The sequence below is a fragment of the Salmo trutta genome, chromosome 33, assembly GCF_901001165.1.
Source record: "Salmo trutta chromosome 33, fSalTru1.1, whole genome shotgun sequence".
Classification (NCBI taxonomy): domain Eukaryota; kingdom Metazoa; phylum Chordata; class Actinopteri; order Salmoniformes; family Salmonidae; genus Salmo; species Salmo trutta.
Genome location: NC_042989.1, coordinates 15,724,706 through 15,750,562, shown reverse-complemented (window position 1 = coordinate 15,750,562; position 25,857 = coordinate 15,724,706). Strand labels below are relative to the sequence as shown.

Here is a 25,857-nt window from a genome sequence, read left to right as displayed (position 1 = left end):
GCAGGATAAGCTGAGACATGATCAAATCATAAGCAACATTTGGCAGGGCGTTAGCACACTTGCGTCTTCTCTTAAACTAGCTTTAGGGCATTATGCTTCTGGTTGTGTGTGTGTATTACAGAATGAGACATGAGTTCCCCTAAAGGCACCAAAAAGTCCAACTTCGGGGGCTTTTTATAAAAAATATTGATAATTTGAAGAGACGCGCGCCGACAGCAAGATGCATGTCTCGCCCCAGAAAGCGTCAGAGTGAGCGAAACAGCGCCCCTCTGTCTCAGTATGTGTAGCCAATGTATCTGATGCTGTCTGGCCAAAAGGAGTATGCCATGTCTTTTTGGCCAGGCAGCATCAGATACATTCAGCCACTTGCGAATTGAAGGAAAATGATTAAAAACACAGAGAAGAAATGATTTATACGTTTTATTGTTAACATTTTGGGGGAAGCATGGCTTCCTTTGGCATTCATGAATACACACCACTGTGTAGGCCTAATGACAAGCGCCGAATGTGGTGTTTGTAACAGATGTCTCTTTCCATTCATCAAATGGCGAGTGCATAGGGCACTGTTTGGATGCTGGAATTAGTGGACAAACGTGCGCAGGTAGACTACTTTTTTAGTGATTTCTTGACAATCAGATAAACATCATGCCACATTAAAATGTAACACATATTTACAGTTAAATTACATCTTTACTATTAGGCCCATAACATGCTGACCACACCGCCCGCCTTGTGTGCGTGAGCTTTGCAAAATAAATTGTACACATACATGTTATTCAATAATTTCATCCAAACTGCTCGCGAACATCTGCAAGTCCTGCCTCTCCCATCTCCTCATTCGTTTTTAAGAGCATATACCCACGTGGGCGATTGTAAGATGAATGAGCTCCACACTCCAGTCCAGTTGATTGCGGTAATGCACCTTGAAGTTGGTTTCCAACCGCCATATAAAATCCACAGAAGACTGAACGAGGAGAGATTACTAGAAACTAACTAGGTTTCCCCTTTTATCTGTGGATTAATTGTTGGGAGTAGAGAACACACAATTTTGTGACTCAATTTGTCCAAATTCTACAAAGATCCAGCAACAAAAAGAACCTTTCAGCTAAAATAACAACCCAAGGTTTATATCCCAGAACAAATTACCTAGCAACAGCAAGCTAGCTAGTTAAATATCCATGAATATTTCATATGTGTTTTGACCTGTCCCCAAATAAATGTTTGATATTTCAACCTGCGTGTCCTGATCTGTCTGGTGGGGATAGACCAACTCAACATGCAGGCGTGGAGCCAGTTTGGTCATTATGTAAAACATTTTTGTGCACCCAATAGAATGCCATGGTATCATTTGCACTCTGTGTGTATTTCTTCAGGCAAGATGCACCTCTGTGGTCTCACTGCCTCTAAATATCTAGCCAATCTTGCAAGGCCAGGTTACTTCTATTAGAAAAGACTACAGTAACTGCAAATCCTGTATATGGCCAACTAGAACACTCACTGGGTTCTCATGCAACGTGGTCTTTCTTTTTTATATCTCATCAAAACATTAATGCATTATAGCATTGCCATATTGTGGTCCAGATGTGATGAATTTAGGAAAACAGGGAAAGTTAGGCCCTCCATGACTCACTACCCCCCGCTGCTGTTTTCATGCATAACATCATAGGCATGCTGACTAGTACACAGGCATACGCAAAGGAAGATTTTGCACAGTGTGATCTGTATTAAATATTCAATAGACAGATGAAAAGGGCCTTTTCAACCTTCATGGAAGGGGTATTATTTGGTCTGATATATAACGTTAGTGCAACCCTCATGGAAGGGGTATCATTTGGTCTGATATATAACATTGCCTCTGGAGATGGATGACCTTGCCAATATTTTAACCTAGCCAATCAACAGAGATCAGGAAGGACGAGAGACAAAGAGATGAAGCCATTTCAGAGTATGGAGACAGCCTAGAGCTCTAAAATACATTCCATTGAAGAAAAGGTCAAATAAAGGTTAAACATTCATATTTTTTATACAGTAATGGAATGGATTACAACAACAACAAAAAACAGCAAAACAACAAGTACAAAAAAAAGACTGCTGCAGTCTTGGGAATATATCTCAGGCTGCAGTAAGATTCTCTAACCTTCTCCCCAAAATGTGCACTCATTCACTCCCCCTCATGGATTTAAAAGAAATGGAATAAAAGGAATATGGTGCAACACCCACTATCCCATGCTTACACAAATGCAATGCTTTTGAATTCATTAGGGGAGTGATCGAGTACCCATTAGAGGTGAAGTGTAACGCCTCAATCACACAGACAGCATCATTGCGTTTTGGTACACCAGAAGTACATTCATTTCCAATGGAACACTGCATGTGCCTTGCAGCATTGCTTTGCAGAGGCAGTTGCAGTGCGTTCTGTGTGGTGCATGCGTTAGATTTATCGAACGTATGCATCAAATTATATGTGTAGAAGGATTGACAGAAATGGTAGCAGAAGGTGAATGTTGAACTTTTGTTGTACACATATCCAGATGATGCTGTGTACCATTTTGTGCAATGACGCTGTAGGTGTGATCGAGGTGTAAGGAATCAGTGCCTAGTGGGTTGAAGGCTAAGAGTTATTTCCCTGCATCATAGCTCAGTGTCCCTCTATGATGACAAAACACATCCCCTTAATAAGAGCCATAAATAAAAGGGCACAGTGAAATGTCCATCGACGCCATCACTTCAGCTGTAGTACCACCTGTAAGGTCACAAACACACACACTGTCAGGATACAAACACAGAGGTAAAGTGTGCACATAGAGATGGCTAGAGAGCTCCTGTGCCACAAATCCTGCTTTAGCATAGACAGCACCATTGAGGGCTTCCACCATTTTAAAGTCGTCAACTTGGTGGGACTTACTATGGGTTAAGAAAGGATTAGAGCCCGAATTATATGATTTTTGGGGTCCGATACCGATTCTGATTTTTTTTTGGGGGGGGGGGGGGGCAAAACTTACCAATATATCTGCCGACATATTGTTTAACAGCAGGGAACTGAAAAAGTGTCATTTTTCCACACTGTTCTCATATTGCCATCCAGAAGAGCAATTTTCCAATAACTATGCTTCAAATATTGATATCATACATTTTAACAATAATGACACATCATGAGAATGGCAGCAAGTGTTCAGATAAGCATGAGATTCCCTTTTTTGATCCTATTTATTGAATAGCGGTTATCAATGGAGTTATCAGCCAATATAGCGTTAAAAGGCTAATATCGGTGAACCGATATATCGGTCGGGCTCTAGAAAGAACCCAGGTCAGCAGGAGGGGGTCAGCCAATTAATTATATTCCTAGTCAAACATTTCATAACTGCAGGTTGCAGTATATCACCAACATTGGCTTTATACCTGTTCAGACTATACACACTCCAGCACGGTAGCTGTTGGTATGACCATTTTTTGTTTATTTACAAACTGCCAATAAACTCAAAAGTAGAATAATAAATTGACTACTTTAAACTGGAGATAGGCAGTACCTTTGAGACCTATGCTGTCAAAGAAAATATCAGTGTGTATATAGGAGAAGGGCTCTCTAGGGCCGTGTCTAGACTTGACAGTTCACGCAGCTTTAGTATTCTGATCATAAGAGTTCTGTTTATGGAATTCCGAATGAGTCATGCATCTATACCTACACTACCGTTCAAAAGTTTGGGGTCACTTAGAAATGTCCTTGTTTTTGAAACAAAAGCAACTTTTTTTGTCCGTTAAAATAACATCAAATTGATCATAAATAGTGTAGACATTGTTAATATTGTAAATGACTATTGTAGCTGGAAACGGCAGATTTTTTATACAGAATATAGGCGTACAGAGGCCCATTATCAGCAACCATCACGCCTGTGTTCCAATGGCACGTTGTGTTAGCTAATCCTAGTTTATCATTTTAAAAGGCTAATTGATTATTAGAAAACCCTTTTTCAATTATGTTAGCACAGCTGAAACCTGTTGTGCTGATTAAAGAAGCAATAAAACTGGCCTTCTTTAGACTAGTTGAGTATCTGGAGCATCAGCAATTGTGGGTTCAATTACAGGCTCAATGTTAAATCGTTACAATATTAACAATGTCTACACTAATTCTGATCAATTTGATGTTATTTTAAATGTACAACATTTTTTACTTTTCTTTCAAAAACAAGGACATTTCTAAGTTACTCAAAACTTTTGAACGATGGTGTACATTTAAATGTGTCTACCGTGTCCACAGTGTGTCTAGATTCCCTATTCCTGCACTATATTCAAATGCCAGTATGCATTTTACAAAATGGTGGAATAGGCAAAATATGATAACACAACAACTGATGGCTGTAGCTAACTATTGTAGCTAACTAGCCAGCTAACCTCTGTAGCTAGCAATCAATGCTAAATGGATTGCAAACGGGTTAGCATGACTCTAGCCAAACGATTTAACATTTTCTTCTAAATATTAGCTAGCTGACTAGCATTTGAGGACAGCAAACATGTTCCTCACACGCTAGGACCTTTTGTCATCTAACGTTTTAATGAAAAGGTAACTCTCGGTCCCAAAACACAAGTTTTCTGGAGACTTGTGGGAGGAGTGCTAACGAGGGGAAGTGTACAGTCAGACTATGAACTGCAGTTAGGATACGAATATATTTCTGTATAAAAGCACTCCTGTAATATACACACAAATGTCTTCTACAACAGGGAATATGGAGAGACTGGGGGAAAAAAAAACATTAAGTGAATGAAGGCACAAAGGCTGGCAGAAATCACTGGCTATTGCGCCTCTGACATCAGTAGGTGTAATGATATTAGACTATTGGTGGAACTGCCATAAACTGTTCTCAAGCTATCCAAATCATACCCTCCACTGATGCTGGCCAAACTCAAACACGCATACATGCAAGCACTCACACACATGCTTTGCATAACTATGCACCACTGAAACATTGGACAAACACACTGACACAGACACAAACGCATTCGATCGGCAATGACCCACACAAGTCAATACCCTAATAATTTGTGTATAAGTGTATGCACGTGTCCCCCCGGAGGTTGTACCTTATTGGCAGCCTCCAATGAGCTGATGAGTGTTTGTAATTCCTCTCTGTTCATCTCGACAGACAGAGGCTTCAGGGCACCATTCTCCTTCACATCCAAACGGAGGTTGAGTAAAGGGGTATGGAGAGATGAGATCTTATCGCTGGACAATGCCAGCTGAACAGAGAAACAGAGAGCGAGAGAAAGGCTTAGGATTCAAATGTATAGAAATCATTGTGGTAGCAGTAGTAGCATAGGTAGTGAACCATACACCTCAGTATTTCATCCCAAATCAATGACTGATAAAGCGTAATTTCTCACGTAATTTCTGCATACCAAGTAAAAACACTTTTTTAATTTGACCTGTATTTAACAAAGATATTCCTTTGAGATAGAAAAAAATATATATATTTTTCAAAGGAGTCCTGACCAATCAGTTTCCCAATCAAACGGAGATTGTTGTCTCCTCACTATAGTGCAGGGAATTCACCTTTATCTGCCAGTCAAAATCCTGGAGGGTAGAGCTGGACACATTATTGGTCCTCTCCACCAGCGCCTGACGGATCTCCTCTCGTCTGGCCCTCAGGACAGTCAGCACAGCCTCCCCATACCCACTGCCCACGTCTGCCAACGATGCCAGCAGCTGCCCAAAGCAGAAGAGGTTGGCAGTTGCAGTAATCAATAAATCACTCATACTGTATATTCAATATTATTGGCAAACTACACAGTTCAAATTCAAAATAACTTGTGTGGGATGGTACAGGTAACTGCCAAAATAAAGGAAACACTTCAGTAAATGAGGGATACCAAATATATTGAAGGCAGGTGCTTCCACACAGGTGTGGAGCAATTAATATCCCATAATGCTTAGGGTCATATTTAAGACATCTCAGTGAATTTGTAAAGGAGCATAGGGGGTTTAAAGAATGTGTGTAAGTCACCAGACCTCTACCCAATTGAACACTTATGGGAGATTCTGGAGCGGCGCCTGAGACAGCGTTTTCCACCACCCTCAACAAAACACCAAATTATAGAATTTCTCATTAAAAAATGGTGTCATATCCCTCCAATAGATTTCCAGACACTTGTCAAATCTATGCCAAGGAGCATTGAAGCTGTTCTGTAGCTCAGTTGGTAGAGCATGGTGTTTGCAACGCCAGGGTTGTGGGTTCGATTCGCAAGGGGGGGATGCATTCATGTATGCATTCACTACTGTAAGTCGCTCTGGATAAGAGCGTCTGCTAAATGACTAAAATGTAAATGTAAAAAATGTTCTGGCGGCTCGTGGTAGCCCAATGCCCTATTAATTTTTAGGGACAGACGTTCCGCTCACCAATATCCAATGGTAGAGCGTGGCGCGAAATACAAATACCTCAGAAATGCTATAACTTCAATTTCTCAAACATATGACTATTTTACACCATTTTAAAGACAAGACTCTCATTAATCTAACCACATTGTCCGATTTCAAAAAGGCTTTACAGCGAAAGCAAAACATTAGATTATGTCAGGAGAGTACCCTGCCAAAAATAATCACACAGCCATTTTCCAAGCAAGCATACATGTCACAAAAACCAAAACTACAGCTAAATGCAGCACTAACCTTTGATGATCTTCATCAGATGACACTCCTAGGACATTATGTTATACAATACATGCATGTTTTGTTCAATCAAGTTCATATTTATATCAAAAAACAGCTTTTTACATTAGCATGTGATGTTCAGAACTAGCATACCCACTGCAAACTTCCGGTAAATTTAATAAATTACTCATGATAAACGTTCACAAAAAACATAAATAATTTTAAGAATTATAGATACAGAACACCTTTATGCAATCGCGGTGTCAGATTTTAAAATAGCTTTTCGGCGAAAGCACATTTTGCAATATTCTGAGTAGATAGCTCGGCCATCACAGGCTAGCTAATTTGACACCCATCAAGTTTGGTGCTCACTAAACTCAGAATTACGATTAAAAAAAATTGATTACCTTTGCTGTTCTTCGTCAGAATGCACTCCCAGGACTTCTACTTCAACAACAAATGTTGTTTTGGTTCCAAATAATCCATAGTTATATTCAAATAGCTCCGTTTTGTTCGTGCGTTGAGGTCACTATCCGAAGGGTGACGCGCGAGTGCATTTCGTGACAAAAAAATTCAAAATATTCCATTACCGTACTTCGAAGCATGTCAAACGCTGTTTAAAATCAATTTTTATGCTATTTTTCTCGTAAAATAGCGATAATATTCCAACCGGGCGACTTTGTATTCATTCAAAGGCTGAAAGAAAAAAATGGAGTAGTCTCGTGGACGCGCATCTCCAGTGTCACTGTTCCCAGGCTGACCACAAACAATTTATCCTGCTGTTCTTCGCCCAGAGACAGCAGACACCCCATTACACTTTCTGGCGCCTTCTGAGAGCCAATGGAAGCCTTAGAAAATGTCACGTTACAGCACAGATGCTGTATTTTCGATAGAGATGCTACAGAAGGACAACAAATTGTCAGACAGGGCACTTCCTGTATGGAATCTTCTCAGGTTTTGGCCTGCCATATGAGTTCTGTTATACTCACAGACACCATTCAAACAGTTTTAGAAACTTTAGAGCGTTTTCTATCCAAATCTATTAATTATATGCATATTCTAGTTTCTGGGCAGGAGTAGTAACCAGATTAAATCGGGTATGTTTTTTTATCCGGCCGTGAAAATACTGCCCCCTATCCCAAACAGGTTAAGACACTTTATGTTGGTGTTTCCTTTATTTTGGCAGTTACATGCACATTGGCCTACATTAAACAACACACATGATACACAAACTCAATACTGGACATACAATATTTATTTTAATACAACATGACTTTTGTAAATATGTTCCGCAGCTCGTCTTTCCCATCTTGTGCCACAGCTGGTGATTGTGCAATGAATATCAAATGGCTGGTCTTGTTTCAGTCTGCCTGTAATTCTATTTACACATAAAACATTTAGTTTCGCAACTGAAACAGATGAGTCTGTGTCCCTGTAATATTTAATTAGTATTGTCAATAACTCGCTACTGAAATAACTTTGCTACTAAATTAACTCATATAGTGCCTAGAGAACGTCTACACAACCTTTGCACAGTTGTCACATTTTGTTCCCTTACATTAAAATGTTAAAAAAATACATTAAATTAGGATTTTACCCCACTGATTGACAGTCTACTTCACACTTTCAAAGTGAAAGAAAACTATTTTAAAAAATGAAGATTTATTGATTTAGTAGGTCTTCATACCCCTGACATGAGTTAATACTTGATGGAAGTACTTTTGGCAGCAATTACAGCTGAAAATTATTTTGAATAAGGTTCCACCAACTTTGCACAGCTCTTAGGGCACCACCAACTTTGCACAGCCCTTAGGGCAACATCTATCCATTGTTCTTGTCAAAATTGATCAAGCTTATTCAATTTGGTTGTAGATCATTGATGGACAGCAATATTCAAGTATTGTCGCTGATTTTCACACAGATTTAAGTCAGGGATGAGACTAGACGACTCAGAATTACTGAACACCTCATGGAAGACCACTTGTGTGTCTTTGGCCTTATCATTTATTGCTCTCTAACATAAATCTATATCCTAGTGTGAGGTCTTCAGAATACTACGTTTTTTCATATTTATTTTGGTCCTGACAAAACTCCCCAATCCCTGCCGGTGACAATAATAACATAACATGATGATGCCGCCACAATTCTTGAAAATATGGTTCACTCTGTGATGTGTCGTGTTGGATTTGCCCTAAACCGAAAGTTTTTGCAAAAAAGTTAATTTATTTGCTATGTTCTGTTAAAGTATTTCATAAATGACCATTTTGCAAACAGGAAGGATCATTTGGAATGTTTTTTTTTCAGCACATGCTTTCTTCTTTCCACTGTCAGTAATGGGAAATGAACGCAATGTTGCTAATCCATCCACAGTTCTCACAGCTCAGTAAATGAACTCAGTGTCTGTTTTAAAATCACCTTTGGCCTTATAGTGATATCTCTGAGCAGTTCTCATTCTCTCCCATAGCTCTGTTAGGAAGGACTGACAGATCCTCTCAGTACCCAGTTGATATGTAACACCATCAACAGCTTAATTGCCATACTTGTCCATATTCAAAGAGTTATTAAGGAATTTTGGAATTGTTTCATCACATTCACCTGATCTGTAACTATATACACATTTTTAAAGCACTTTGGTGGCTTTGAGGTTAAATCTGTTTGAATTTTACTGAGAAAGAGGAAGTTATTCAAAAATGATCCCATCTATTTTTCCCACTATTACTTTTGCACAAACGAAACTACACTGAACAAAAATATAAAATGCAACACAAAGTGTTGGTCCATCCACCTGACAGGTGTGGCTAATCAAAAAGCTGATTAAACCGCATAATCATTACACAGGTGCACATTTACATTTACATTACATTTAAGTCATTTAGCAGACGCTCTTATCCAGAGCGACTTACAAATTGGTGCATTCACCTTATGATATCCAGTGGAACAACCACTTTACAATAGTGAATCTAAATCTTTTAAGGGGGGGGGGGGTTAGAAGGATTACTTTATCCTATCCCAGGTATTCCTTAAAGAGGTGGGGTTTCAGGTGTCACCTTGTGCTGGAAACAATAAAAGGCCACTCTAAAATGTGAAGTTGTCACAAAACACAAAGCCACAGATGTCTCAAGTTTTGAGGGAGCGTGCAATTGACAGCTGTCCGGGAAGCTGGTCTCAGACGATCCTTCAGGTGAAGAAGCCTGATCAACTCTATGCGAAGGAGATGTGTCGCGCTGCTTGAGGAAAATGGTGGTCACACCAGACACTGACTGATTCTGATCCACAGCCCTACTTAAAAAAAAAAAAAAAAAAGGTATCTGTGACCAAAAAATGCATATCTGTATTCCCAGTCATGTGAAATCCATAGATTAGGACCTAATGAATATATTTCAATTGACAAATTTCCTTATGTGAATTGTAACTACGGTTGCAAAGGGTCGGAAACTTTCCGGTAAATTTCCAGAATTTTTTCCCGGAAATTTTCCATGGGAAGTTAAGCCCGGGAATTTGGTGAATTTTGCTTAAATTCATCAAAAAAGTTAGCTTATAACAGTTAACCTTTGTTGTGGGATACACATAAGGCAATTCTAGGTCTTGTGGCATATTTTGGTTAAACTATCCCCAATGCAATGGAATTGCAACCCTCTGCATGCACATTGCATTCTTCCATCACATGTACAGCTGATTCTCAAGATCTTGCACACGAATAAGATGCTATTGAGCCCACACTACTACACTGTCTGAGCCAAGGACTACATGCGTTCTGGTAAGTTTTGATTACAATACTGGGTTGGGTGAATATATTTTATATGACATGCATGCTTTTTTGTTAACTAGTAAATAGTCGCCTACAGAAAACTGTGTTTAAATCATTTCTAACTTGTTAACAATTTCTGCTAGTTAGTTCTTGCTACCATGTGGGTTTTAGCTTGCTTGAGCCTGCTAACTGAGGGTGTTAATTCACCTGTTTCCATACATGTTTCATTTTAAAACGTTTATCTTACAAAGGAGTTGTTTAATCTATCTGTACATGGAATTGTATTTTTTTTGCTATACCTTTTCTAATCTTTACAGGAAAATGCCTACGGGCACTGTCTGATGTGTGGAGACATTTCACTGTGGCTAATGTAGAAGGAAAAGCTGTGTACATTTGCAAATACTGTGCCAAATTATATGTGAAGAATACAACAAAGATACAGAATCATCTGGCCAAGTGCATAAAGTTCCACCAGCGCTCACAACAGTCAACCTCTGACAAAAGTCCCTCTACTTCTATTTGAGGTGAAAATTATTAATCAGACACCTTATCGATAGCAACAGCTCATAGTCCTCCTGGAATCCTACGTATTTTTGACTCAATGGAGGAACGTAGTCAGAGAAATGCTGATGCTTGAGCTGTGTATGCAACTGGTTCACCTCTGATGCTCACAGGCAATGTGTATTGGAAGAGATTTCTGAATGTTCTTCACCCAGCATACACCCCTCCAACCAGGCATGCTTTATCTATTCATTTGCTGGATGCAGAGTTCAACAGAGTTCAAGTGAAGGTCAAGCAAATCATAGAGAAAGCAGACTGCATTGCAATCATCTCTGATGGGTGGTCGAATGTTCGTGGGCAAGGGATAATTAACTACATCATCTCCACCCCTCAACCAGTATTCTACAAGAGCACAGACACAAGGGACAACAGACACACCGGACTCTACATTGCAGATAAGCTGATGGCAGTCAATGACCTTGGGCCACAGAAGGTATTTGCACTCGTGACAGACAATGCTGCGAACATGAAGGCTGCTTGGTCTAAAGTGGAGGAGTCCTACCCTCACATCACACCCATTGGCTGTGCTGTTCATGCATTGAATCTGCTCCTCAAGGACATCATGGCACTGAAAACAATGGATACACTCTACAAGAGAGCTAAGGAAATGGTTAGGTATGTGAAGGGTCATCTAGTTATAGCAGCAATCAACCTCCCCAAGCAGAGTGAGAAGAATAAGAGCACCACCATGAAGCTGCCAAGCAACACATGTTGGGGTGGTGTTGTCATGTTTGACAGTCTCCTGGAGGGGAAGGAGTCTCTCCAAGAAATGGCCAAATCACAGTCTGCTGATATGGACAGCCCCATCAAGAGGATCCTCCTGGATGATGTATTTTGGGAGAGTGGTAAGTAGCCTGAAACTCTTGAAACCTATAACAGTAGCCATTTCACAGATTGAGGGAGACAATGCCATCCTGTCTGATGTTCAGACTCTGCTCGAGAAGAAATCTGTACTGCCCTGCCCACTTCACTGTTGCTCCAAGCAGAGGAAACTGCAGTTCTGAAATACATCAAAAAGCATGAAGACTTCTGCCTGAAGCCCATTCACGCTGCAGCATACATGTTGGACCCCAAGTATGCTGGCAAGAGCATCCTGTCTGGTACAGAGATCAACAAAGCCTATGGTGGCATCACTATTGTGTCTCGCCACCTTGGCCTGGATGAGGGCAAGGTTCTTGGCAGTCTGGCAAAGTACACTTCCAAGCAAGGGCTTTGGGATTGAGATGAAATATGACGGTCGTGCCAACATATATCATCAGCCACCTGGTGGAAGGGACTTTGTGGATCTGAGGCTCTTTCCCCTGTTGCCTCCATCATTTTTCATCCTTGTTTGGGAACACACACACACCAAAGCACGCAACAGGCTGACCAATACAAGGGTTGAAAAATTGGTGGCCATCCGGGCAAATTTGAGGCTTTTTGAGCCTGACAACGAGCCATCCTCAACAAGGTTGGAAAGTGACAGTGAAGATGAGGCCTCAGAGTCTGATGTTCAAGAGTTGGACATTGAGGAGGTCCAGGGAGAAGACATGGAAGCCTGCGAGGAAGACATCCAAAGCTTTAGTTTCTAGACTATCATTTTACAGATGTATGTTGAAAACGTTTTTGGGAGATGCGATGGATCATTGGGGATCACTCAATATTCCCTTTCTTTGGTTATTCAGTGAAATCATCCCATGTGAAGAGTCAACTCATTTAATTAAAGTTCAATTCATAACTATATAGTTTTTAAAATTTCTATTGGAAGGATTTAATCATTTGCAATTATGTCTACTTATGATAAGGTAAAAGGTTTATGTTTCTGCCTCCATATGATATGGTAAATAGATCCAATACAAAAAAATCTAAATTTAAATGATATTCATTTGCATATATTCCCGTTAATTCCCATATATTCCCGTTAATTCCCACGGAACGTTTCCACCTATGAATATTCCCCAAAATGTGCAACCCTAACTGTAACTCGGTAAAATCGTTGACATTTTTATATGTTATTTTGTTCAGTATAATTGCGTGATTTTTTTCAGAAAATGCTTTTTTTTTTAACTTATTTAGATGTGCCACAAAGGGGTGTGTAGACCTCTGCAATCAAGATATCTTATTTTTCTCCCCTTAAATATTGAAAATGTAAAAAATATTTTTTTAAAACTGCTTGAAAGTGTGGAGTAGGTTGTGTAGATCTGGCACTGTATGTAACGTTTATCAATTGAAAATGTAGGCCTGGGTGCTAGCATTGAATGTTACTAAGCCGTGCCAAAGATACATTTTAGGGGAACACAGTAGTCTGATGCCTGGTTGAACTTTCAATGGCCCCTCCTGTCAAGAGTCAGAAAACAGATAGTAGATATCCCAGCAGAGTCTGAAACCTGACGCCTGCCTTCCACCGGAGTGGCAAACACACTGAAACCTGAGACCAACACAGTGTATACACCTGACACACCAAATCCACTGTCTACTCTGCAGGCATAACAAAACACAACTTACCACACACTGCAGCCCTCACAGAGGGGGTGCCCATTGCCCACTTTTGTTTTAGCCCAGCAATAAAACACATGGTTCAATCAAAATGTACACCCCCTGAGCATCCCTCGGGAATGGATTGAGAAACATTGACCAAACCAAATACTCTTCACACTCCTTACAAATCCAATACACTGCCGGTATACACAATACATTGCAGCCGTCAAGAGGTGCAACACAAACCTAATACACACCGAAGAGCCCAACACAATGTAACTGTCAAAAGAACCCTCACAAACCAGTGAGCCACTGCATTGCACATCTTAAAAACCCAACTCCCCTCACATCTAAGTCAAGGGCCAGTCATGCATGGAACATGACTCAAAGTCAAACATTCATGATAAAACTCAAAAGACAGCTCCAAACTCACTGACTATGGTCTCACCTCTTCGTCTGGGGTCTTCTTACCCACGGCGAGCCGGAACAGAGAGGAGAGAGAGTCGAGGAGCTCCATCCATTCTACAAGGGTCCACGTATTACCGTAGTCTGCCATCCGAGGGGGCTCCCGCCCACACACACCGTCTACCACCCAGTGTAATAGCTGGAGGAGAGAAAGTGTGTATCATCATCATCGTCGTGAAAACATTTATTGCGGTCCTTTTGTAGCCTATGCTGGGATTTAATCTATCTACCCAAAAAAAGTCAGTAAACAATGCCATGCCCATGTTTGTGTGGTGGTCATAGTGTTTTTGAGTAACCGACTTATCTGTATGCTTTGGATTTACAATCAAGCATCATGCTCCCTCTGCTGTTCAATTGTTGGTTCAGCATGTGCTTATAACAATGAAACACTTTGCCAAATCGACCCCTAACACTTGCTGCCAGCTAATGGAAAATGTATTTTATTAATTACATTTTGCCCCTACAATGGCCTGTTGCTATGTAGCTACACATTGTAAAGGTGATATGTGAATGGTTCCATACAGCCGTTACACCTTAGCTACTGTAAAGTGTAGCATGAAAGGTTTCAATTAACCTGTTCTTGGTGATACTTCTTTCCTGAATTGAGAACGTACAAAGTATCATATAATTGTCTGTGCCTCGTTGCATGTGGTTCTACAAAAATTAGAGAACACATTCAGAAAAATCCATGTTCTGTACCACACGAAGAGGTTCCTCGCCATGTTAGCTGCCACACATCTAGTATTTACCTCCCTCAGATGATCACTCAAGCCATGAACTTTCTAATGACCTGTGGTGGAAAAAGTACACAATTATCATACTTGAGTAAAAGTAAAGATACAAAAAATGACAAGTCAAAGTGAAAGTCACCCAGTAAAATTAAACTCTAGTAAAAGTCTAAAAGTATTTGGTTTTAAATATACTTATGTATCAAAAGTAAAAGAACAAATAACGTCAAATTCCTTATATTAAGCAAAACAAACAGCACAATTTTCTTGGGGCACACTCCAACTCTTCTTTACAAAATAAGCATTTGTGTTAATTGAGTCTGACAGATCAGAGGCAGTAGGGATTACCAGGGATGTTCTCTTGATAAGTGCGTGAATTGGACCATTTTCCTTTCATGCTAAGCATTCAAAATGTAACAAGTACTTTTGGGTGTCAGGACAAATGTATGGAGTAAAAAGTATATGATATTCTTTAGGAATGTACTAGAGTAAAAGTAAAAGTTGTAAAAAATACAAATAGTAAAGTAGGCCTACAGATCCCCCCCAAAACTACTTGAGTACTTTAAAGAATTTTTGCTTAAGTATTTTACACCACTGCTAATGACTGTCCATCTCATGTTGTTTTTCTAAATTAGTTGTCTTTTTTTGTGCTTTGAGGTTCTTTGAAAAGCGCTATATAAGTAGGACACATTCTTCTTATTATGATCATTTCCCAGCATCTATGCTATGCGGCCACATGTAGAAGTAGATGACAGCATGTCACACAGTGCGACCAAAACAAAGAGCTACACCAGTGGAGGATCCTCAGCGGAGGACTATCCTCCTCAGTGAATGGCAAAAAAAAAATAGTGGAACATTAAAAAAGCTATTATTTTTAGATAAAACTATACTAAATATATTCACGTCACTAAATAATTGATTAAAACACACTGTTTTGCAATGAAGGTCTACAGTAGCCTCAACAGCACTCAGTAGGGTAGCACTATGGTGTAGCCGGAGGAGCTAAATTCCATCCTCCTCTGGGTACATTGACATCGATACAAAACTCTAGTAGGCTCGTGGTTCTCATCCCCTTCCATAGACTTAAACAGTAATTATGACAACTTCCAGAGGATGTCCTCCAACCTATCAGTTCTTGCAGCATGAACTGAAAGGTTGTTCACCCAATCAAAAGATCGGAGAATGAATGTAGTACTGAAAGCACAAGTTACAGCTAGCTTGCATTGTAGTGCATAAAATGTGATAAGAGGTTGATTCAGCAAGAGAAAGACAATAGTTGAACAAATTAATTTGTTCAAAAATGAAGAAGCAAGAGATAGCTATATTTCATATTTTCTTCACTTGCTTAGCTAGGGAATGTAGCAAGCTAGTTTAGCTTACTCAAACAGAGAAGGATGCTATGTTAGCTAGCTGGCTATCCAACACTAGAACTTGGTTTTATTAATGTATTGCCCCTGGGGCTGCCGTAACTGCTAAACTGCTTGCTGACTATATCTGCTAGATGCAGGAAAGTGTGTGCAAGGTGGTATTGAATGTGTCAATGTCTGTCACCTTAATTACTCAAATTTCTCTCGACCTGTGCACCTACGTTGTAAACGTTCATCCATAGGCTAGGTTGTAGCAACCTCATGATGGGTATAGGGAAAATTGTATTTTCATGTAGTATGTAGCCTAAATCTAAAAAAAAAATACATTGAGCTGAGTGAATGAAATATGAATGACAGTCATCCAATATGATGTAATAGAAATAAGGCCATACTCATTAAAAAATATATCGTCCATCTTAAACGGCACCGACCGCCACTGATCTACACACATGCAAGTGGCATTTGTCACTCGGTACAAAACATGTATTTAATACCTTAATGAACGTATGTTTTTTGTAGAACCACCTGCAACTGGACACTGTTGGCATTTATGGTACCGTCTTCGTTATTGACGTGGGAAAGTGTATCCTAAAGAAGAGGTTAGTTTAAAAAAGTCCTTGCTACACTTTAGTGGCTAAGGTGTAACAGTTGTACTACGGAAGCATTCACATATCGCTACTCTTTTCAGTTTGCTGTAGCTAGCGACTGGAACGAGCTGCAACAAACGCTCAAACTGGACAGTTTTATCTCAATCTCTTCATTCAGACTCAATCATGGACACTCTTACTGATAGTTGTTGCTGCTTTGTGTGATGTATTGTTGTCTCTACCTTCTTGACCGTTGTGCTATTGACTGTGCACAAAAATGTTTGTACCATGTGTTGCTGCCTTGTCTTAGGTCTCTCTTTATGTAGTGTTGTGTTTTGTCCTATATTTATATTGTATTTTAATTTTTTTTAAATATCCCAAGCCCCCGTTCCCGCATAAGGCCTTTTGGTAGGCCGTCATTGTAAATAAGAATTTGTTCTTAACCGACTTGCCTAGTTATATAAAATAAAAATATCGCCGTTACTATGTAAAAAGTGAACGCATGCACGGGTTCTCCTGATATTGCATTGACTAGCTCCAGGACTGTGCTGACAAAATGCAGCACATTTATGAATCAAACATTCAAGGAAATTACAGTAACGATTGCATTTTTCAATTATTCTTACTTTTGGACATTCTTCAGAAGGTAATTTGCCAAGTAAATGTACCATGTTTTGCTGTCAAGTTCCGCCTTCCGTGTTTAACGTCACGAATCAGCTGATAGTGGTCACGTGTGGGGCGTATTCTACATTGGACTCTGCAATGAGGTTTATACCGGTAAAGGTATTTGTTAGCAATCAGCCTATGGAAAACATTTTATTAAAAAAAAGTATTCCGGGGTAGGCCGTCATTTTAAATAAGAATTTGTTTTTAACTTACTTGCCTAGTTAAATAAAGGTTAAATAAAAAATATAAATAAATTGTGCGCCACCCTCCAATGTTTATAAACAAAGTAAAATGCAATCGTTACTGTAATTTCCTTGAATGTTTGATTCATAAATGACTGAATGATCTACAAATAATAATGGGTCATTGTTTTATTTATGATGACAGGTGATTTGTAAATCAGTCAGTTGCAGTTGCCTGCAACCCTTTTGATGCTCTCGAACATGACCAATGCCTAACCCCTAACCTTAAAGGGGCAGTAGTTGCTACATCGATTTTTTTGACATATAAATGAATTATATGTAAACATTGATTATTGAAGAATATAACTTAGAAATGCCTCATGAGTGCATAGGTACTTGGTTGCAAAGGGCATTAGTGTTTTAACAGCATGTTTTGCCAAGGCAGGATACTTTGAGCACAGCCCAATCCATAAATCTGGCAATGACTTCTGATTAAATTCTATTTTCACAGAACCGCTTGTTGCAATTCCGGTGAGGCTCTCTTGTTCAGATATCGGTAAGTGGACTGGAGGCAGGGCATGAAAGGGATAACGAATCCAGTTGTTTGTGTCATCCGTTTCAGGAAAGTACCTGCGTAATTGCGCACCCAACTCACTCAGGTGCTTCGCTATATCACATTTGACATTGTCCGTAAGCTTGAGTTCATTTGCACACAAAAAAATCATACAATGATGGAAAGACCTGTGTGTTGTCCTTGTTAATGCAGACAGAGAAGAGCTCCAAGTTCTTAATCATAGCCTCAATTTTGTCCCACACATTGAATATAGTTGGAGAGTCCCTGTAATCCTAGATTTAGATCATTCAGGCGAGAAAAAACATCACCCAGATAGGCCAGTCGTGTGAGAAACTCGTTATCATGCAAGCAGTCAGACAAGTGAAAATTAGTCAGTAAAGTTGGTCAGTAAAGAAAACTTTAAGCCCGTATCTCTATTAAACCTTTTTTGTCAATACTTTGCCCATTGATAACCAGCACAATTCTCTATGCTGTAAAAGTAGATGTATGAGATGTATGAAAATGTATGAGTTCAGGGGCCTTACTTTAACAAAGTTAACCATTTTCACTGTAGTGTCCAAAACATCTTTCAAGCTGTCAGGCATTCCCTTGGCAGCAAGAGCCTTTCGGTGGATGCTGCAGTGTACCCAAGTGGCGTCGGGAGCAACTAATTGCACGTGCGTTACCACTCCACTATGTCTCCCTGTCATGGCTTTTGCACCATCAGTACAGATACCAACACATCTTGACCAACAAAGTCCATCCGTCTGTTGACTCATCCAGCTGTAACACAAATAATTCACTGGCTTGTATGCGAAGCAGTAATTGTTTCAAAACATCTCCTGCCATGTCACTGATGCGTCGTGAAACAGTGTTGTTTGATGAAGACATTGTCTGTATAGTTTTTTGGCCTTTTCCCCCAGCATTGTCCCAGCCATATCCGCAGCAGCAGGAAGAATTAAGTCCTCCACAATAGTATGGGGCTTGCCTGTCCTAGCCACTCGGTAGCTCACCATATAAGACGCATGTAGACCCTTCTTATTAATGGTATATGCTGCTTTTATACATGTCTTACTACTCAGAAGTCGTCTTCATTCTCGCTCAAAAAACTCCTGTGGCTTATTTTTCAAATTGGCATGTTTTGTTTCTAAATGTCTGCTCAAGAGTCAAGGTTTCATCGAGTTGTGAGATAGTTATTTTGCACATATAACACACTGTGGCTGAGGAAAGGCACTACTCCCAATATAAGTGAACCCCAAATCAATATAGTTCTCATCATATTTGTGCCTCTTCGATGGTCCAACGTCTGTTGTTCGGTGTTCTCCCGGGTAAGGGGGCAGTAGCTCTTCGGCTGCATCAGATTCACAACTGTCAGTGCCCATGCTAGCTGGGCTAACAACAAATGTAGAATTATCTTTGTCATTGTTTCAACTGCTGAGTGGCGCTTTCAAAGCGCATTTTTGTTTTTATACACTTTTACGAGATAGATCAGTTTGACTATGTGGCTGTGGAAACCCAAGATTCTTCACCTACATCCTGGTTAGTGCTGCTGCGCAAGTTGTTTATTTTTTAACAAGATCTGCGCAAGTATGAATATGACCTACTTTACATTCTTAAGATCGGTAATGTAATCACTACGGATTTTTGTTTTTAAGAACCACAAATGCCTACTGTTGCACGGGGAACAATGCATACTACTGGGTAAGTTCCTGAAACATTTTCGCATCTGTTGTTTTCTTTGCAACTGGGTGTAACGCGGGGCACAATAGAGTAATTGATATAAAGAGCAATAGTAATGCTAGAGTCTTTTTGTATGGCTTAACTCCGCCATGGCTCTTTGGTCAAAGCCTACAGTATACTTCTACTACAACATTATATAAGTGATACACATGATCGAGGGATACTACAGTGTGTAGTAAAATATGCTACAGAATTACTACAAAGTATTGTAGTATTTTATTGTAAACTGTAGTATTATTTTCGTGTGAGCTTCATAACTTTGAAGCATGTATGTAATCAAAACAAGCATAAATACGTCATAATTCTTAAAGTGAACTGACCTTGTCTAGAACAAAACATATATCTCCTAAACGTGTGTTATCCTCAGACCTTTATTTTCGGCTTTTATTCCAAAACCGCATTCTTTCCCATTTAATTTCACACGAGGAATGGCTGAACCACAGAGTTTCCAAATCCAGAGGCGCAACATCACGAAACTTCCGGAAACGCTTGCGAAATACCCAAACAGATGAGGCCGTGGTTTGGGGTTTGAGAAGGCAATGAGAGAAGTTAAAAAATATTCCTTAGTTGTTCATTTTCTCGAAATCTAAAGGCACAACCTAGATTCGAACCAATGTTTTGAGTTGTTGAACAAGTTATTACTTCAACCTTGTGGAAGTGACAAACTGACACATTTTCATTTTTGTCAAAAACAACTTTATATCAGAGTGCCTTTTATTTTACTCCGTGCACATGCGCAGTTTGGCGCGAGACGACCATTTAACCAGATGACGTGTTTCTGCGCATGAGTTTAGCAAGCAAACATCTACGTGACATCGCTAATAAGTGTGATCGGGATTTCTATTGGAGAAGCAGTTTCTGCCTATCTTCATGCTGTATTGTTTTTGGCCGGACAAACCAGAAGCAATTTATTTCCGATTTTTAGGACTACAAGCTAGCGAGCTCATGGTAACGAAAGATAACGTTACCAGATTAGTTAACCTAAGTTTAATTAAAATATATTTTGCTGCAATAAAGCTACAAAATGGAAAGACCAAACCTGAACTGAATTGGTTTTGTGTAACAGTATGAGAAATGCTGATGTGCTGAACGGTTAATAAGTGATGTGTTTCAAGGCTGCTAGTGGATAACTAAACTCAGCACCCTCAGGACCCTGTCTTTCAAAGATAATTCGTAAAAATCCAAATAACTTCACAGATCTTCATTGTAAAGGGTTTAAACACTGTTTCCCATGCTTGTTCAATGAACCTGTGGAACGGTCGTTAAGACACTAACAGCTTACAGACGGTAGGCAATTAAGGTCACAGTTATGAAAACTAAGGACACTAAAGAGGCCTTTCTACTGACTCTGAAAAACACCAAAAGAAAGATGCCCAGGAGATGCCCAGGAGATGCTGCAAGGAGACATGAGGACTGCAGTTGTGGCCAGGGCAATAAATTGCAATGTCCGTACTGTGAGACGCCTAAGACAGCGCTACAGGGAGACAGGACGGACAGCTGATCGTCCTTGCAATGGCAGACCACGTGTAACAACACCTGCACAGGATCGGTACATCCAAACATCACACCTGCGGGACAGGTACAGGATGGCAACAGCAACTGCCCAAGTTACACCAGGAACGCACAATCCCTCTATCAGTGCTCAGACTGTCCGCAATAGGCTGAGAGAGGCTGGACTGGGGCTTGTAGGCAAGTTGTAAGGCAGGTCCTAACCAGACATTATCGGCAACAACGTCGCCTATGGGCACAAACCCACCGTCGCTGGACCAGACAGGACTGGCAAAAAGTGCTCCTCACTGACGAGTTGCGGTTTTGTCTCACCAGGGGTGATGGTCGGATTCAGATTTATCGTCGAATGTATGAGCGTTACACTGAGGCCTGTACTCTGGAGCGGGATTGATTTGGAGGTGGAGATTCTGTCATGGTCTGGGTCACAGCATCATCAGACTGAGCCTGTTGTCATTGCAGGCAATCTCAATGCTGTGCGTTACAGGGAAGACATCCTCCTCCCTCATGTGGTACCCTTCCTGCAGGTTCATCCTGACATGACCCTCCAGCATGACAATGCCATCAGCCATACTGCTCGTTCTGTGCGTGATTTCCTGCAAGACAGGAATGTCAGTGCTCTGCCATAACCAGCGAAGAGCCCGGATCTCAATCCCATTGAGCGGGTCTGGGACCTGTTGGATCGGAGGGGGAGGGCTAGGGCCATTCCCCCTAGAAATGTCCGGGAACTTGCAGGTGCCTTGGTGGAAGAGTGGGGTAACATCTCACAGCAAGAACTGGCAAATCTGGAGGAGATGCACTGCAGTACTTAATGCAGCTGGTGGCCACACCAGATACTGACTGTTACTTTTGATCTTGACCCTCCCCCCCTTTGTTCAGGGACACATTATTCAATTTCTGTTAGTCACATGTCTGTAGAACTTGTTCAGTTTATGTCTCAGTTGTTGAATCTTGTTATGTTGATATAAATATTTACACGTTATTTTTGCTGAAAATAAACGCAGTTGACAGTGAGAGGACGTTTCTTTTTTGCTGAGTTTATATACGGTGCCTTCAGAAAGTATTCACACCCCTTGACTTTTCCACATTTTCTTGTATTACAGCCTGAATTTAAAATAGATTATTTAGAGATTTTTTCAATGGCCTACACACAATACCGCATAATGTCAAAGTGGAATTATGTTTAAAAAAAAATGTAAACAAATTAATTGAAATACAAAGCTGAAATGCCTTGAGTCAATAAGTATACAACACCTTTTGTTATGGCAAGCTTAAACAAGTTCAGGAGTAAAAGATTGCTTAACAAGTCGCATAAGTTGCATTGACTCACTCGATGTGCAATAATAGTGTTTAACATGATTTTTGAATGACTACCTCATCTCTGTACTCCAAACATACAATTATCTGTAAGGTCGCTCAGTCGAGCAGTGAATTTCAAACACAGATTCAACCACAAAGACCAGGGAGGTTTTCCAATTCCTTGCAAAGAAGGGAACCTATTGGTAGATGAGTAAAAATAAAAAAGCAGACATTGAATATCTCTTTGAGAATGGTAAAGTTATTAATTACACTTTGGATAGTGTATCAATACACTCAGTTACTACAAAGATGCAGGCATCCTTCCTAACTCCGTTGCCGGAGAGGAAGTAAACCACTCAAGGATTTCCCCATGAGGCCAATTGTTAACTGTTACAGAGTTTAATGGCTGTGATATAACTGAGGATGGCTAAATAACATTGTAGTTACTCCACAATACTAACTTAAATGACAGAGTGAAAAGACAGAAACTTGTACAGAATAAAAACAAATATTCAAAAAAAACATGATTCCTGTTTGCAACAAGGCACTAAAGTAAAACTAAAAAAATGTGGCAAAACAATTTACTTTTTGTCTTGAATACAAAGTGTTATTTTTGGGACAAGTCCAATAAGGGAAAGGGGGATACCTAGTCAGTTGTACAACTGAATGCATTCAACTGAAATGTGTCTTTCGCATTTAACTCTGAAACAGAGCGGTGCAGGAGCTGCCATAATCGACATCCACGTCTTCGGCGCCCGGGGAATAGTGGGTTAACTGCCTTGCTCAGGGGCAGGACAACAGATTTTTACCTTGTCAGCTTGGGGATTCGATCCAGCAACCTTTTGGTTACTGACCCAACGCTCTAACCACTATACCACATTACTGAGTACCACTCTCCATATTTTCAAGCATAGAAGCGGCTCCAGGTTATGGGTATAATTGTAATCAGCAAGGACAGGGGAGTTTTTCAGGATAAAAAAGAAACGCAATAGAGCTAAGCACAGGCAAAATCCTATAGGAAAACCTGGTTCAGTCTGCTTTCTAGCAGACAATGGGAGATTAATTCATCTTTCAGCAGGACAATAAACCTAAAACACAAGGTCAAATCTACACTGGAGTTGCTTATCAAAAAGACAGTGAATGTTCCTGAGTGGCCAAGGTACAGTTTTGACTTAAATCTGCTTGAAAATCTATGGCAAGACCTGAAAATGGTTGTCTAGCAATGATCAACATCCAATGTGACAGAGCTTGAAACATTTTGAAAAGAATAATGAGCAAATGTTGCATAATCCAGGTGTGGAAAGCTCTTACAGACTTACCCAGAAAGACCAACAGCTGTAATCGCTGCCAAAGGTGGTTCTACAAAGTATTGACTCGGGTGTGAATACTTATGAAAAATTTGACATTTCTGTACTTGATTTTAATACATTTGCTCAAATAAGAAAATAAACATATTTTCACTTTGTCATTATGGGGTATTGTGTGGGTGAGAAAAAAAATCTATTGAATTCAGGCTGTAACACAACAAAATGTGGAATAAGTCAAGGCTTTAGTAGTCTATGCCTGGGAAGTACTAGGCTATATGGATCGTGTATCCATTCCTCTCAGTTCCTTTTGACTTTTTTGTTTCAGTTTTACTTCTTTAGTTTGACAGAATTGACAGTCTTTGTATTTCAACAGCTTTACCAGTTGTATGCTGAGGCTGGGTCTCACTGTTATGTTATTATGAACAAGTAAGCCTAAACTCACAGAATTACTGTTACTAAAACAACCCGTTTTTATCATGTGCTCTTAAGTTATATTATTAGAGACTGATATAACTTCAGTGGTTTAGGTCTCGTGTGTGGCAAATCCACATTCCTGAGAATAAGTAATCATACACTTTAAGAGTTCAGCCTAATCCACCATGTTTTCTTGAATATGCTTATGACTCACCGAGCCTGATAAAATCAGACATTTGCAATGGTGGGGGAAGGGACAGCTTGTCACATTGGGTTATGGGTATCTCATTTCAGAAGCCTCTTTACATCCTATTCCCTAGTTCTCACTGATATTAAGGCATTTGGTTTAGAATATCTAGGCTAGTGTTAGCTAGCTTGCCTTAAAATAGAGCAACAATAGAGTTTTACCTATTCAGATGACCAGAACATGATTAAGACAAAGGAAGTCTTTCAAAGCATTGACACACTGGCAGTCTTGGAGCAGACCAGACTTCAAGAGAAAAACTTGAAAAAGTTATCTTAAATAGGTCAGTTGGTGAAACACAAACAGTCTATATTAACCTATACAGTACATCAGTGATAATTGCACACTTATTTGATAGGGGCCCTAATAATTGCTTAGGGGTTTCCACATGTACTGAGCGGCCTCTACCAATAAGTACAGCTAACCTAATCTTCCCAACAACATTGTTAACAGTACAGGGTTATAATTAGCGATTAGTGAAAAGTATTGGAAATATTAGCTAAAAACATCTCTCCAGGTCTGACCACCAAGGCCCAGGGAGGGTGCAGGGTCCTGGGTGTAGGGTGCCTCTTCATAAGTTATCTTATCTTTCCTTATGTGTATTTTTCAAATGAGTTTTTTTTGTTCTTCACCTTACTGCTGTTTAGATGGGGTTTCAGGCGAAATTCTAGATTCCTGTACATAGCTAAGAAGCTGACCAACTATCTGTCCTAATTCTTCCCCACAAAGTCACTACTTTTGAAACCTTTCTGATTGTTTTGTATTTTTCTCTTTTACTAGAACTGCACTGTGAGCGGCCCTCAGGAACCAGAGGACCAGGTCTGACCACCCAGGCCCAGGGAGGGTGCAGGGTCCTGGGTGTAGGGTGCCCAGGCCACTGGGCCTATGGAGCAGATCCACTGGGTGAGACACCGCTGGCAGCAGCTGGTGGCCGCAGAGTCAGGTCGAGGCAGGTACTCAGCCCCTGACACCGTGCCCACCAAGAGTTCCCCGAAGCTCCACAACGCACAGCGGCTCACTGGCAAACGGAGGACGGTCATCGCCCGCCACGGACCCCACCAGCATGAGTACGACAGCGTCTCCAAGGGATGCCAGGGCAACGGCATCCGCACCACCAAGTACAGCCTTCTGAGCTTCATTCCCATGAACCTGTTCCAGCAGTTCCACAGGTGAGAGGGATCCCTAACCACATGCTGACTTACACAGGGGATGGGGTAGATCATAGTTGATTATAATCGGTCAATCATGTTTGTCGATGTCGGGAATTAACTCACATCAAGCAGGAGTGCCTTAGAGGCACTTGATTATAATCTGGTAATCATGTACGTTGTGAATTAACTCAAAATGAGCAGATTCCAGATGGAGACTGTAGTACACCCATAAGGGTACAGGT

General features: G+C 40.3%; 2 protein-coding genes across 6 annotated transcripts in view; one reads left to right on the top strand and one right to left on the bottom strand.

Annotated features, from left to right (window-relative positions):
* Positions 1–407: 407 nt before the first annotated feature.
* On the bottom strand, positions 408–20,193 carry commd8 (COMM domain containing 8). Of its 5 annotated transcripts, XM_029729927.1 has the most exons (6): positions 17,180–17,259; positions 14,621–14,661; positions 13,855–14,010; positions 5,546–5,698; positions 5,077–5,232; positions 408–2,743 (listed from the first exon to the last, which is right to left on the bottom strand). In XM_029729927.1, the coding sequence occupies exons 3-6, from the start codon at positions 13,960–13,962 to the stop codon at positions 2,723–2,725; spliced, it is 438 nt and encodes a 145-aa protein (XP_029585787.1). In that variant the 5' UTR covers positions 13,963–14,010; positions 14,621–14,661; positions 17,180–17,259; the 3' UTR covers positions 408–2,722. The 5 variants fall into 5 exon arrangements, with proteins under 5 accessions (XP_029585787.1, XP_029585788.1, XP_029585785.1 ...); XM_029729928.1 differs by lacking the exons at positions 14,621–14,661; positions 17,180–17,259 and adding an exon at positions 20,015–20,193; XM_029729925.1 differs by lacking the exon at positions 14,621–14,661 and having other exon boundaries at positions 17,180–17,282.
* atp10d (ATPase phospholipid transporting 10D) overlaps positions 19,428–25,857 on the top strand; it is a 27,260-nt gene continuing 20,830 nt past the window's right edge. Inside the window, exons 1-2 of the mRNA XM_029729921.1 lie at positions 19,428–19,655; positions 25,245–25,633. Of these exons, the coding sequence (XP_029585781.1) occupies positions 25,350–25,633 (284 nt within the window). The 5' untranslated portion in view covers positions 19,428–19,655; positions 25,245–25,349. The remainder of the gene's footprint in view (positions 19,656–25,244; positions 25,634–25,857) is intronic.